The 14,087-nt window shown below is 37.7% G+C and overlaps 1 protein-coding gene across 3 annotated transcripts; it reads right to left on the reverse strand.

Moving 5' to 3' along the window:
- Positions 1–3,465: 3,465 nt before the first annotated feature.
- LOC140783948 (uncharacterized) lies at positions 3,466–13,406 on the reverse strand. Of its 3 annotated transcripts, XM_073131111.1 has the most exons (11): positions 12,986–13,330; positions 12,877–12,912; positions 10,157–12,774; positions 9,970–10,080; positions 9,730–9,882; positions 7,693–7,856; positions 7,423–7,570; positions 7,027–7,149; positions 6,796–6,883; positions 3,878–4,309; positions 3,466–3,793 (listed from the first exon to the last, which is right to left on the reverse strand). In XM_073131111.1, exons 3-10 carry the CDS (start codon positions 12,596–12,598, stop codon positions 4,143–4,145), a joined length of 3,396 nt encoding a protein of 1,131 aa, XP_072987212.1. In that variant the 5' UTR covers positions 12,599–12,774; positions 12,877–12,912; positions 12,986–13,330; the 3' UTR covers positions 3,466–3,793; positions 3,878–4,142. The 3 variants fall into 3 exon arrangements, with proteins under 3 accessions (XP_072987212.1, XP_072987218.1, XP_072987204.1); XM_073131117.1 differs by lacking the exon at positions 12,877–12,912 and having other exon boundaries at positions 9,970–10,059; positions 12,986–13,406; XM_073131103.1 differs by lacking the exon at positions 12,877–12,912 and having other exon boundaries at positions 12,986–13,406.
- Between the last annotated feature and the right edge of the window lie 681 nt (positions 13,407–14,087).

The raw sequence follows: 14,087 nt of genomic DNA on the forward strand, positions 1-14,087 counted from the left end.
AAATCTCTTGGGGCCTAGAAGAGGAGAGAGAAAAAGATAAACATCGCATTGACCTGCTGTTGGGTTTTGATGTAAAGAACACATGACAAGGCACAACCAAATTGCCCAAAGATTGGATTAAATTAGATAAAGTGGATAGACCGATGAGATGTGGGTATTTTTCTCTTTGGCATTATTGCCTTAGGATTCGTATTCACATGAGAGTTTGCCTCTCAAATTAAGACTGGTCTTAATTTTAACATAGGGAAAGTGTTGGTTGGGATAAAGCACTAGCTAGGAGGATAAAAGCAAGGAAGGAAGAAGGTAGTGTGGAGATTAATTGGAGCTAGCATTGATGGACCTAATTGGATTTAGCGTTTGATGGGTTCGAGTCTGTACGTACTCTCTTATAAAGCACAAACTAATACCACTGTATCTTTTAATATATAGTATAGGATATGATTTTCTAATCAAACGAGCTACCTTTTGGTTATGGTTAATAATGGTGCATAATTGCTACTTTGTGGTTATGGTTTTCTCAATCAGCATCAAAAAAAAAAAAAAAAGTTTTGGGCTCTTTTTTTATTATCTATTACATGTTTTAAACTAAAATATTAACTCCTCCTCCTGCAATTACAGGAAGACTAATCAGTATCTATTAATTTGTTAGGTTTACGCCTGTGTGAGGAAATAATGTTGCATTTTTGACAAAAAGAAAAGAAAAAAAATGATAAGCGAATATAATACCTCTTAAGTCATCGTATAAAAAACTTCTTCTTTTTCTTCTACGTTTTTCTTTTTAGTACTAACTTGGCATGGAATCACTCAATTAGATTGTTCAACAAACTAAGTACATATTGTCACTAATTTTTTTGAAGAACTTTCTATCATCTCTTTAACCATTGTGATAACATAAAGTTTTTAATCCATCTCATATGTATTATGTATTTATGTGCATATTGTTTTCATAATAAATTGACTGATTTTATTCATGCTAGCTCGTTAATTCTAACTTGGATGTCCTCATTTCTTTCCCCCTCTCTCTCTCACTCAGAAAAACAACCACAAACCAAATCATCTTTTGAGTGAGAAGCTTATGATTAGCACATCATGACACCACCTTTCTTAAACTGCATCTATATATATATATATATATATATATATATATATATATATATATATATTACACATTTATATTGCTTTCCTGCTTCACATATGTTAAACATTGATAGCTAATCAGCATCATGACTTAACTAGAGATGTGACAAAAAGTAAAGTAGTCAGAAGAAATGAAATTAAGCACTACTGAGATCAGCAGCTTCTCCTCCAAACCTATCCATGAAGTCATTAATCCTTCCTCTCGAAGCACCAAGTAACTAAACTGTCAACCTCTCTCTCTCTCTCTCTCTCTCTCTCTCTCTCTCTCTCTCTCTCTCTCTCTCTCTCTCTCTCTCTCTCTAATCGTTTTTAATACCAATCTAATTAAGATAAGAAAGTTCCCAACCGCCCTTCTCTCTCCTCCATATATCTTTCTCGCTGTAGGAGTTAACTTTCCCAAAGTGCGCCAGCTCCAAAAGCTAAAGATCTTAATCGTGTATTACTAAGTCTTCCATCACTAATTCTTTGTTCTTAATCGCCTCTCATCAGCTAGCTTCTGTCGTATTCCTCTCCTCCCTCGCTACGCCCAAAATGGTCAAAGCTGGTAATTAAAGGATACGTACGTACGTAGTAATTAAGCATGTTCGGTAGGTCAAAATCTCCACACGTACGTCAACACGTAATGACGTGGCGACATACCAATCATCGAGATTTTCTCTTCTCTACCAATGCATAGGACAGGATGATGCCACATCGACACTGTTCGTAGAATATTCGTGGATTAAGACTTTATTCGACCACCAAATAAATTAACCTTGCCAGCTCTAAGGGAATCAATGTAGTATATCCGACAAGACGATGAAATCAAATTAGCGTTAATTATTCTGCCTAAAGTCATTCGAAGTCAATCTTAGTAGCCCTACATGAAGAGAAAACAAAGCGTTGAGCATTACGATATAATTACTTGTGCTAGCTCTTCAATCATGCTCGTAAACAATCATACATCACTAACTTGGTGATTTAATATGTAGTAGTTGAAGGGTAACATGTCTGGAAAAATTTTCCTCTAAATATGAAGTTATTTGTTGCAAATATTCTTCAAAAAACAATGACAGCAAATTATCTCAATACATTCCAATTAAGAACTTGGGTGTCTAAAATAGATATCTGCACGAGAGATTTTGGCCCACAAGGAGAGAATAAAAGGAAAAAGTACATGAGCAAAGAGTTGAATGCTAATTAATCAAGCAATGAGAGAATAAAACAGCCTGGAGATGGTCCAAAGAGATGGTTGCAGAGTTGCTTTTGACTGCATGGAGCAGAGTCACCTAAACAACTTCCAACCAAAATAGCCTCCATTGTTAGACTTGAAATATAGAGACTATACTATTCACATAGATGCAAATGAACTCTTCTGTTCTATTGTGCTGAGTTGACTTTTCTGATAGGAATCAGGGGAATTAAAATTTGGAAAGTTTATCAAAGTCACCTTTAAGTTTCTGCCTCTATAGTTTTTTCAAATCTTACCATTTGACTCTATATTTTACTTTTAGTACCTCAAAAAATATCTTAAATTAATTTTATATCCTAACAACAATTGACAGAATTAAAAAATATTTAGTTATTTAAAAAGATCTAAAATACCCATTATTTGACCTTAAAATAGAATTTGTTTTTTTATTTTTATTTTAATCTTAAACTTAAAAGAGGTAATTTGTATAAAAAAAAAAAGTACCTCAAATTATAGTATTAGCATTTTTGGCTTTTTAGTTTTAGAATAACAAATTTAGACTCTTTTTCTCATTTATCTCTTATTAGAAGTGTATATGTTGTATACTCTGTGTATATAATTTAAATAGATCATACATATTATTTTTTATTAAATTTCGATACATATCTTAATATAATTAAAATTATACTTTTGCAGTCTTTACTTATAATTTATAATTAAATTAACTCATTTCTTTAAGAAATCTAATGTCTGAGTAATTTTGAGGTCCTATATTTGGAGCTAAATAATAAATTTTGGATGTAAATAATAATAAAAGCAAAGCGTTAAAAATTTAGTTAAGGTGTTCTTGTTGGACTGTCTTATATTAGACTTGATCCTTCTCAGGTAAAGATTTATAGGCTTTATGGAGCTTATTTTATAATTCGATGTCTGAGAGTACTTCAAAGGACACTTAGCTACATTGTCATTTATCATATTAATGAATAATAACTATACTTCAATTGACAACATCATTAGGATATGCTGGATGCCCTTACTTTATACTAAATAATCTAAAAAAAAAATAGCAGAGATAGAGCTAGATTTGTCTTTCTCCTGTCAACCCGAATAGAACATACACCCTAAAAGGAAGATATTCTACTACATTCATAATCAAATTAATCAATCATAAAACTCTACACATAAAGTGTATGTATTTATTTCTGAGACTTTACACAATCAAATGACAGAGAGGTCTGAGAGGCTATTCACTTATTTATGTACCTCCGACTTTGGTTCATCACTCCTTACTTTTGTGGGGGCAAAATAACATAACAAGATATAAGAGGATACTATTCGAATGTGTTTAACCTTTCACCCATATGGGCAGAAGAATGTACAAAACCAGGTAATATTTACAACCAGATCCAGCCAGTGGATACAGATTATAACATACTGATGAGAGAGAACTGCCAAAGATTTTTAGAAGCTCTATGTGGGTACTTCCTGAAAAAGAGAAGGCAAGAATTGAATTAATAATGTAATAACCTTCTCAGATGAAAGAATTTAATGAGACGGTATAAATCTAACCATTATATCCACCAATTCTCGTGCCCTTTACTAGGAAAGCACTTCACTGTACAATATCATAAAACAGCAGTTGCGCATATGAAGAATAAGAACTATGTATGGCTACATAAGCAGAGTCCAGATATAGGTAAACAAAACTCTCACAGAAAATCTGGATGCTTTATGAAACATCAGGCGCCCGATGGAAGAGGGTAATTTGCTGAACGATCACAAAGACATGCAGTGAGGAAAATGAGATTAAGCCCTTGCCATGATCAACAACATTTCACTTCACATTTATTGCAGCAGCCATTTTCCGCAATTTTTGAGAGATATCCGAGAAAGATGGTCTCTCCGACGGTTCCGACGACCAGCAACTTTCCATCAGAGATTTCCATTCAGGATCACACCAGGTCGGGATTTGAGGGCGTAAAGTATTGTTCACAATTCCCCCTAGAAATGCATAATGTAAATCTCTTTAGCCACAGCTACTCACAAACTTAAACATGACAATAAAAATAAGATGAAAAGGTCTCTCTTCATAAATTTATATCAATAAAATTACAGAAAAGAAGGAAACATATCCCAAATGTAAGTTTCTTTAGAGACTTCTGAAGACCTAAAAGCTGGATCTGGGATATGATGTGATCATCATGCACTACTTAATGCACCAAGAGTTATACTTCTAGTACATATGATGTGATCATCTCATATTTGATAAATTTTCTAAGCATTGTGTGGTCAATGACTCTACATAATTAAAAAGTTGAACCAAGCTATGAAACAATTTATTGCGATATTGCACATAGGAATGAAATGCAATTAACTGCAGACCTGAACTCTGTGCTATTTGAATAAGGAAATTGAGAATAGTGCGAAGTATGTTTCCTTGAGCATCTACATGCCTCCTCCAGAAAGGGAAAAAAATACTCAAACAGATAGAACATCATGGTCAGAGTCCTTTGGCTTCCAAAGAGTATCTTCAAACTAATCAAGAGGGGTGGAAGTGAAAGTTGGCATAAGGAAGATACGAAACTGAACATTTCTATACTAAGATTCAGCATGGCAAGAGTATGCGCTCTATGGACAACAGTTCTCTGTAAAATATAATGTTGCATAGATAAATACAAGGTCAAAGGTTTCCACTTCAAGTTTGGTTTTGGTTTTGGTCTTGGTCTGGAAAAATTTGGGAACATTTTGGAGTTTCACCCAATTCCAGCGCAGGGGCCGGTGGTTAAAACTTTAAAAGATCTCTGGTTTTCTGAAAAAATTAGTTGACCTAATAGTTAATATATTTAATATCTTTCGGGACTAAATAGAACTCAAAGATTGGATCTCGCATATAATAATGATACTAGAAGCAGTTAGGGCTGTCAAAATAATCAAGTTGGCTCGAGCTCGGCTCGATCAAGCTCAGCTCATTTTTGAAATGAGTCAAGATTGGTTACTTAGATCACACTCAAAATTAATTTCAAGGCGAGCTTGAGCACAAGCTCAATCAAAGCTCGAGTCCATAAGGCTCGATTTACATTTATTAACATTTATCAATATATATGTGTGTGTGCGCGCGCACATATTGTTAAGTCATCAACTGCTCTAAGCTTTTAGAGAACGGTGACTTTTCTACTTTTTATTTATAACACACCAATCATTTCTGAGCTGAGACATTTTGATGAGTCTAAAATGTGAGTTTATTTTAAATGGACGCAATATTATGTTTTCAGATAAAGAAGGCATAACAGGAATTAAACCCATGACCTCAAGTCACAAATTACTCTAAATGCATAAATTCTTAGATAACTATAGTTTTTGTATTTTATATTCCAACAATTATAAATAATAAATGAATTTAAATTTTGTTACATGTTTAATTTTATCTTATTAAATGTAGACCATCCAAGATTCAATTCAATCTAGATTCAAGTCGAGCTTGATTCAAACTTAAATTAGGCTTGAATATGCTTATCAAATTGCTCGAGCTCAAAATAGGCTCAAGATGAATCTAATCAATTCAAGCTTGATAATTTAGGATAGGCTCAAAACTAATTTCAATAAGCTTGAACCTCAATTACACCCCTACTGACAGTGCGCCTACTGCTTCCTACAACGATGGCAACATAGTATCTAATACTAGCTGCAAGATAAAGCCACAAAACAAGGAACATGACCAAAACAATAATCAAGAAAAAATCATATGCAACTTCAACCATTGGAGTTATTCTCCAGCTTGATCGTGTTGATTTATAGCCAAATTTCAATGAAATCATGCAAATCAGACTGGTAATTACAACGGGGAGGAGGAACAGGGGCAAGGAGATAAATAAGTTCCAATGAGGTGAACTAGGAAGAGAGAGATCTGAGAGACCAACAATTAGCTTTCCTGGGGAAGTCTAGATCTGATCAGAAGATTGTAAACCACAAATAATTTATTCAGTGGATGTGCAGTATGTAACTTCTATATATGCATTCAGCTTTAAAAGAGAGTGCATGAATGATAAACTTGCTACAACCAAGAGGTCATATAATCACCATGTCGATCAGGTTATTAAAACTTCTTTAAGAATGCCTTCAAGAAGTGTTTTGCTAGATGAGTAGTATCTGGCTTCAAACTCACCACTCCATAAAGTGTGCAGAGTAGGTGCATTTTTTTGCTAGACATACCAATTGGTTTTAAAATTATTGGCAATAAAATATTAAAATTTTAGCATGAAAAAGAATTAAAATTTTATGGGGACAGAAGCAGGACCCTTTTTCTGTTTCTATTCAAACTCTTCAAGTATATATGACGCAACAGGCAAATATAAACACATCCAACAGCCTGTCCGCACTCATCCATGCATACACCCATGGAGAAGGCCAAGGAGCATAAACAAATCCCAGATTTTAAATCAAAGAAATAAAAGTTTTGCTAGTCAAGATACTTAATACTGTAATAGTACCAATTATGGAAGCACAACGCATATCAGCATATGGCTCTTCTCCTGTAAGCAGCTCCCACATGACAATCCCAAATGAATAAACATCAATCTACGCATAGCAGGAAAAGAGAAAACATCATGTGTTATTCATAGAGAAAACATGAATATGCAACTTCAATATAGTATCTAAGAGCATTAGTCAGTATAAATGAAGAATGGAAAAATTGCATCCAACGTACAAATTAGTCTTACTTTTTCTGATACCATGTTGCTTTTTCCACTTAAAAGCTCGGGAGCCATCCATGGTAAGGTTCCACGTACACCACCTGACACCAAGGTATGTTGCTTCACCTTTGACAGACCTAGATCCCCAATCTATAAGGAAGTTCAAATGATCAATCAACTAAAAACACAATTATAACTTCAGCCAACATGGGATGTAAAGAAAGGCAATTAATAACAAGCTAATTTGCCGGGAGACTTCAGATAGATAATTGTAAACCAGTGCTCCAAGATTCACACTAACAACCACATCTATGTTTTACCCTTCAATGTAATTCGAGTTAAACTCACCACAGAAGATAGATGCACATGAATCAAATGTACCAACTTCTGAAACACACAAAGATAAAACGAAGTCCATCATACCTTGCAGACAGGTCGTTGCGGGTCTCTCATGTTTACCAACAAATTCTCACATTTCAGATCAAAATGAACTATATTCTTTCCATGCAGATACTCCATCCCGAATGCTGCATCCATCGCTATAATTAGTCTCTTACGCCGGTCTATTGTCCTGCATTAAAAATTCGTAACAAGAATTGCTACATCATACATGTTCTACCAGTACGTCGCCTTCACGATATATGAAGCAACATCCTTGTAGAACTTATATGCAATGACAAGTAAAAGTTATACCTGTCTTTTTTTTGCAGAAATTGCTTAAGAGATCCATTGACCATGAACTCTGTAACAGTTGCCAAACTTCCATCAGGGCCATCACGAACTACACCATAGAAAGAAACTACATTTGGATGATGCAGTGAACTAAGTATCAGAGCCTCTTTCCAGAAATCTGCAATCTACAAGACAGGTTTGTGTATAACCATCAGATCCATTTGCCAAGAAAGTGATTTAGGTATTCTTGAAAACCAAAAGAAGTCATCAAGAGGGCGAGAAGAAGAAGTTATGTAACTTATGCTAAAGTCTGATAAAACCATGAATATAAGTCCAATACAATGAGTGCCAATACAAGTTAAATAGTCACAAAAAGTAAAATCTGCAGGCAAAACGTAAAGAGATGCACTGCCTTCTTGGATGGTCTAGCACGGAAGAATCAAATACAGACATTCAAAGAAAGAAAGGTCAAAGAGATAGGTTGGAACTTGGAAGTGAACCTTAATATTCCACAGCCTCTTTGTTTAACACCCAAATCAAGATAATAAACATCCTTAAAAGTACCTTAGAGATAAAAACAGAGCACCTACCGCTGTGGCTCTGAGCAAATTTCTCCTCTAGATTAGTGAAACCAAAATGAACAATCTGGTTCTCAGTTAAAACTCAATTATACTCACTGAGGTAGGCTATAGAGGGCAGTCTAAAAGCAGGCATAGCACAAGTATTTTATAGCATGCCACGTTGACAGTAAAAGAGCCAAATATGCAACAGCTAAGATTAGGGTTAACATGATTGGTCCATTTTACCATCAAGATCAATCAATCAAATGAAGTAATAGAGGTTATATTATTAAAAGGCGCTAAATTTCTGAATTGAGTATGTTCTTTAGGTTGCCAGAAAACATTGTAACTTATAATAAATGCATACCTTCGTACCCAAGAGGGAATTGTCACATATCAGTCTTTTAAAATCTACAACTTTGTATTGCTCAAAAGCCAGGTGAGAAAGATCCAAACAAAAATTAAGTCGGTTGGTAATAAAAGGTTAAAAAAAACTACAGCAAAAGAGTGTCAGTCAACTAAAGAAAGACCTGTCAGGTCTTATCGTTGTAAAATTGAAGATAAAAAAAAAGGTTACATATATATGGCAGAATCATGAAAGGACTACAAAACGGAGCCATCTGAATCATGTTCACAGGACATAAAAGGACTTCAAATCCATCTTAGAAGAAGGGAGGAAAAGATCTAAGATGTTAGAATAAAAGTTAAGAAAGAAAATTCAAAAGATCTCATACTAAATCCAAGGGATTCTTGAGAAGAAATTACTGGCAACTAAAATTCACAATGTTAGGGACAAAACTAGTGATTGTAATTGAAATCCATGACAAGCTAGACAAATATCATATATTTGTTCATAATAATGATAGGATTACCCTCATAGTCAATATACGATATTGATTTCAAATATATACAAGGGTTGTGATATTCGAGATAAATTTAAACATGTTGCTTGAATGTCTAACGAGGAATCTATCCACATTAATATATATGCTTTTGAATGTTGATTAAGAGGTCAAGTGTGGGTTTCAAAGATAAGAATTGCAAAACATTACCCACAAGAGGCTACTTCCATGGGTAAAATCTACATGTCAGCGCAGAGATTTGCACGCTGTACCATCAAACTAGGTGAGGCCGATGTGGCTAAATTCTCAAACTCATAGTCATTCTACATTTGTGGAAGAAAACATTCTTACACAATGTTCTATTAAGAAACACTCATTATTGAAGGTAACAAACAGAAGAACTAAGTCCATCTCATTAAAAAGTTATAGACTTGGTAACAAGTCAAATCACATTTCTAAAAGAAACATTTCCATACATCAATATGTCAAAAAAAACTCTATAATTGTATCATTTGAATTTAAGAGCATACTCCACACCAAAAAAAGCAGGAAACAAGACTCAGAAAGATATTAGAAACAAATCTAATTCCAATAGAATTTGAAATAAGTAGATAAAAAATAAGAAGTAAAGTGGATATGGGAGACATGAAAAGTACCAAGCGTTCTCTCTCAGATGGCCTCCCAGCAAAGCAGCTAGCCTTTATTCGTTTTATAGCGACATCTGAACCTCTCCATTTACCATGGAAGACAGACCCATATGTACCTGATCCCAGTTCTCTAATTTCCTCTAAATCGTCATTCTTAATTGTCTGCAAGACAGGAACTGAATATAACTGAAGATCTGATGGGATTAGAGAATGAAGTAACCATCAGAACAGGAAAATGCAAAAAAATACCTGTAGCCCCTTAGATAAAGCATCAGTCTCTGCTATTGTAGATTCTATCTTGGAAATTTTCGTATTCTCACAACTCTCTTGAGAGTCAGACTGCAATTCAGCATTAGTGTTCTGCATATCAAAAAGATTTTGATGACAAAGTAAGTGAAATATCTTAATATTTTTGAAGTTTCAAGCTTTAACTCACCGGAGGTACTACTTCATGTAAAAGTGATTTGTTCTTATCACAAGCAGATGAACCACTGGAATCAGCATTTCCTTTGGCATTTGGCCTCACCTCTTCAGCATCCTCCAATGCTGCCCTCTTGACTGAAGCAATTAACTCCGGCAAGAGACCCAAATTTCCCTTGGAAATCTCCCCATTTTCGTAAGAAACTTTAGCATCAGCTTCATAAATTTTCGAATCATAGCCTTCCGCCATAGTAAGCTTTGTGCCATTTACATCAAACTGTGAGTCTTGTACATTCATTGCAAATGGACTGACAATTGGTCCATTTGCTGCCTCTGTGTGACTTGTTTCATGGACTTCTCCAAGCAGATCTTTCTCCTCTGAACTTTGAGCTTTCAAAGCAATATTGGTGTCCATCGTAGATGAATCAGGAATGTCAGAAGCAGTAGAAGCAACTCTTGTACCACCTACTAAGCATGAGGAATTGGGTGCATTTGGTATTGTCTCAGATGGAACTTCCAAATATTGTATACCAGGTTGACAATGAATAGAATCAGGGGTAACGGAAAGCTTGACATCCTGAGCAGTGATGTTTGGTTTCAGTTTAATACTATGGTGAGGATGCTCTTGACCAGGAGATCCATCAAAGCCACAAGTCTTCTGCGACATATTGTCATGCAACAAAGACCATTGGTTCTGAAGTTGGTCATCAGCCCCAAGTGGCAACCTTGGGCTTCCATCTGGTGTACCCTTTGTGAAACCTGAGCTAATTCCTCCATTTGGCATCATAAAAGCTGTTGCCTCATATGGTGTTCCTGGACGCATAGGAACTTGTACTTTCCTCCTTAGAGATTGAATTGGTGTCAAATTGTGCTGCACTTGGTATGGACCATCTACAACATATGGAGAAGGGTGATTAACGTATCGCATTGTGCCCTCCTCAAAGCCTGAAATTTCAGAGTGCAGACCACCTCCTATTGTTTGTTGGGCACGAAGCAATTCACTCCCATGTTCCATACCAGATTGAAAGTAATGAGCATCATCACTGTTAATGAAGTTTGGAGGCACTGAATGACCATCAAAAAAGTTTCCATGCACAAGAGGGATACTCATTGGATCACCATCGGCAACATGGTGTTCAGCCACCCTACCATTTCCAGATATATGCACTCTCGGTTCTTCAAGTCGATGGTTACCATGAGTGCGGTGCATAACATATCCCCTCTCATGACTGTGGCTTTCATTATAAAAAGCATAGTGCTGCTCGCCTTGGTCTTTCAGATAAACACCATGGTCCAACTTCACGTCTTGGTTTAACAGGTATGTCTCCCTACTACGATAGCAATCAGCACATGAACTAGGAAAGTGATTAGCATAATCACTTCCGACATTTGTTTGCTCAGGATGAGCTTGTACATGCTTCCAACGAGGATCAAAATACCGCACATCAGTGCTCACACCTTGGCCCCTCTGGAAAACCATATGACAATGCTCACAAATGCTATTCCCGTCCATTACATTATGTGAATGCCCCAAATTGCTTGGAAAGCCAGCCTTTTCCTGGATTCTAGCTCCGGGGGGGAGCCACACCATGTTCTCCAGTTGAGGTGGGGACTGGTGATCATAATGCTGCAGGTGTGGTGACTGCCTAACATAATCCTCCGAAATCCTTTCCCCAAATTCCCCTGGTCCAACAGGAAACCTGGCAGATGAGGGCGATGGAGGGAACTCCCTATGATCATGGGCAGGATGCTGTCCTGGAGAGAAGTATGCAGGGCTCCATGGAGAATCCACCTCGCCATACCACGGGACATGTGATGTGTGAGGAATATTCAACTGGCGCAAGTTGAGATGACTGGGAAATCCCCCCTCAATGCTCGCAGTCCTGTAGAAGTGCTCTGTTACATCAGCAGGCGGTGGGGTTTTCGCATCGGTAAGGCTGTTGAGGGCATCTACATATCTCCTCTCGGTCTCCCGCTCATCAGTGTCGAAATGGACAACTACTGAGGAAGCATCACTGTCAGACTGCTGAGAGAAGAGGAAAATTCTGAGCCTGGTGAAGACTTCCCCGGCTCCAACAAGCTTGTCATACTCCTCCATCATATTCATCACATCATCATCATTCACAACTGAGACCAGAGCATCAAGATCCTCATCAGGCTGCTGGTACTTAATGATATCGATCCCATCAAACAGCTCGCGCATCCGAGCCAAAAGGTCTGCATAGGAGATGTCTCGTGGAACGGTGACAATCCGAGTTTCGCCACCAACATAGCGAAGCCGCCCATCCAACGGGCGCGGAAGGATGCTCCCGCCAAAGCTGCACAAGAACTTGGCGATGCGAGGGGACTCATCGGAGGCTAAGACAGCAGCAGTAGAATCCATCTCAACCAGTACAGATCGACAACTAACGACGGCAATTGGGTGTGGCTCCGATTGATGGCACCCCTGGTTACACATGGGAAGCTCCTCAGGAGAATAAATCGTGGGAAGCAATCCCCATCGCCTCTTTCCAGAAAACACCTCCACGTTAAAGGCTTCTCTACTGATAAGTCTTCAAATAAACGACGAAGCTTCTCAAATAACAAACATCAGTACAATCCCATCTCCGCTTCCTAATCCTACTACTCACAGGGCTTCATCCAAAAAAAATCCCAAATCAAGAAAAGATCACAAACTACCAAAAAAGATCCAAACTTTCCAAAAAACCACCGATGAAGTTATAAGGTTCAACCTACCTTTGCTTCTTTTTTTCTTCCCTTTTTTTCGTTATCCTAATAAATTCGGAACCATATAAAAGGGCCCAGATTGGAAATACAAATTAAAACCTTTTAGAAAAAAAAATACCTTCCCAAGGATTTGGGAACAGAGAATCCTTGATCGACCGAATCGCTCCTCCTCTCCTCTTACTTCTTTTCTAGTTCGCGAAAAGACGGGATTGAAATGAGAAGAGGGTCGAGAAGGGAATCGAACCAAGACAAGTGAGTTGTCTAATAGTGCCTAGAAAGATGGAGGAATATGTTAGGATTATGCCATTGCGAGAAGACCGCCATCTCTCTCTCTCTCTCTCTCTCTCTCTCTCTCTCTCTCTCTCTCTCTCTCTCTCTACTGGGCTCCGCCCTCGCTCGCCTCACGGCGAGAGAGGGCAGAAAGGGCGGTGGCTTGATGCCAGGTCGGTACCACGTGGCGGCTTTCTGTGACACGAGCGGAGGGAAGCCTATTTATCTCGTTTTTAGCGGACTATTGGCGTCATGGCAACCAGCGGAATGATTTATTCCTGCGGTGGGTTCGAGTCCTTTTACATCCGCTTCGGACTACGAAATTCGAATTTGCGGCCTTACTCTTACGGGGCCATTAGACGATTAAGAAAAAGAAAGAAAAAAAAAAAAAAAAGAGCTTTCGTCACGCTGCGATGTTTTGGCCCGCAAGGGGGTTTCGTACACGAGTCGGTTTATGTTGTCGGCCTGGGCATTGGTTTGGTTTTCTGCGCATTATTGGATGGCCGTAACGGTGAATTCTGGAATTCACACCCTCCTGCCAGTCCGACGCTGGGGCTGGCCTTCGACACGGGCCGGTAGGATACCATGATCTGGACCACCTGTCTTTATTACGTACATTGAGGAGCGTACAATGATTACGGCCCGGCCCAGCCCAACTGTATTAGATGACCTGGTCAACTTGCAAGTGACAACTCCGGATTCAGCAAACATGACAACGATGTTAGAGTATTTGCAAATCTCTTGCTGTGAATATCCTCCATAGTACACATAATTGGATGCCATTATGTATTGTTGCGTGGTATCCAAAATAGGAGTGTAAACCAGCCTAGCATCAGCTAGTTTGTGGCCTGTTTTTGGTTTAGGTTTACTCAGCTTAAATCGAGTTGAACTCGAGCGGAGCCATCAAGTATCACTTCCTTTTTTTTGCGGTCACTTCTCCATGCTCTCCC

Source organism: Typha latifolia, chromosome 1 (genome assembly GCF_019914945.1).
Source record: "Typha latifolia isolate L0001 chromosome 1, TyphaL0001v2, whole genome shotgun sequence".
NCBI classification, from domain to species: Eukaryota; Viridiplantae; Streptophyta; class Magnoliopsida; order Poales; family Typhaceae; genus Typha; species Typha latifolia.

Excerpts from the sequence above, each read along its gene's own strand:
- LOC140783948 (XM_073131103.1), bottom strand. The coding sequence starts at position 12,598 with ATGTGTAACCAGGGGTGCCATCAATCGGAGCCACACCCAATTGCCGTC. Across the intron at positions 7,857-9,729 it reads CATCTGAGAGAGAACGCTTG|ATTGCAGATTTCTGGAAAGA; the intron begins GTACTTTTCATG and ends CCTGTCTTGTAG. Across the intron at positions 6,884-7,026 it reads GCAACATGGTATCAGAAAAA|ATTGATGTTTATTCATTTGG; the intron begins GTAAGACTAATT and ends TGCTATGCGTAG.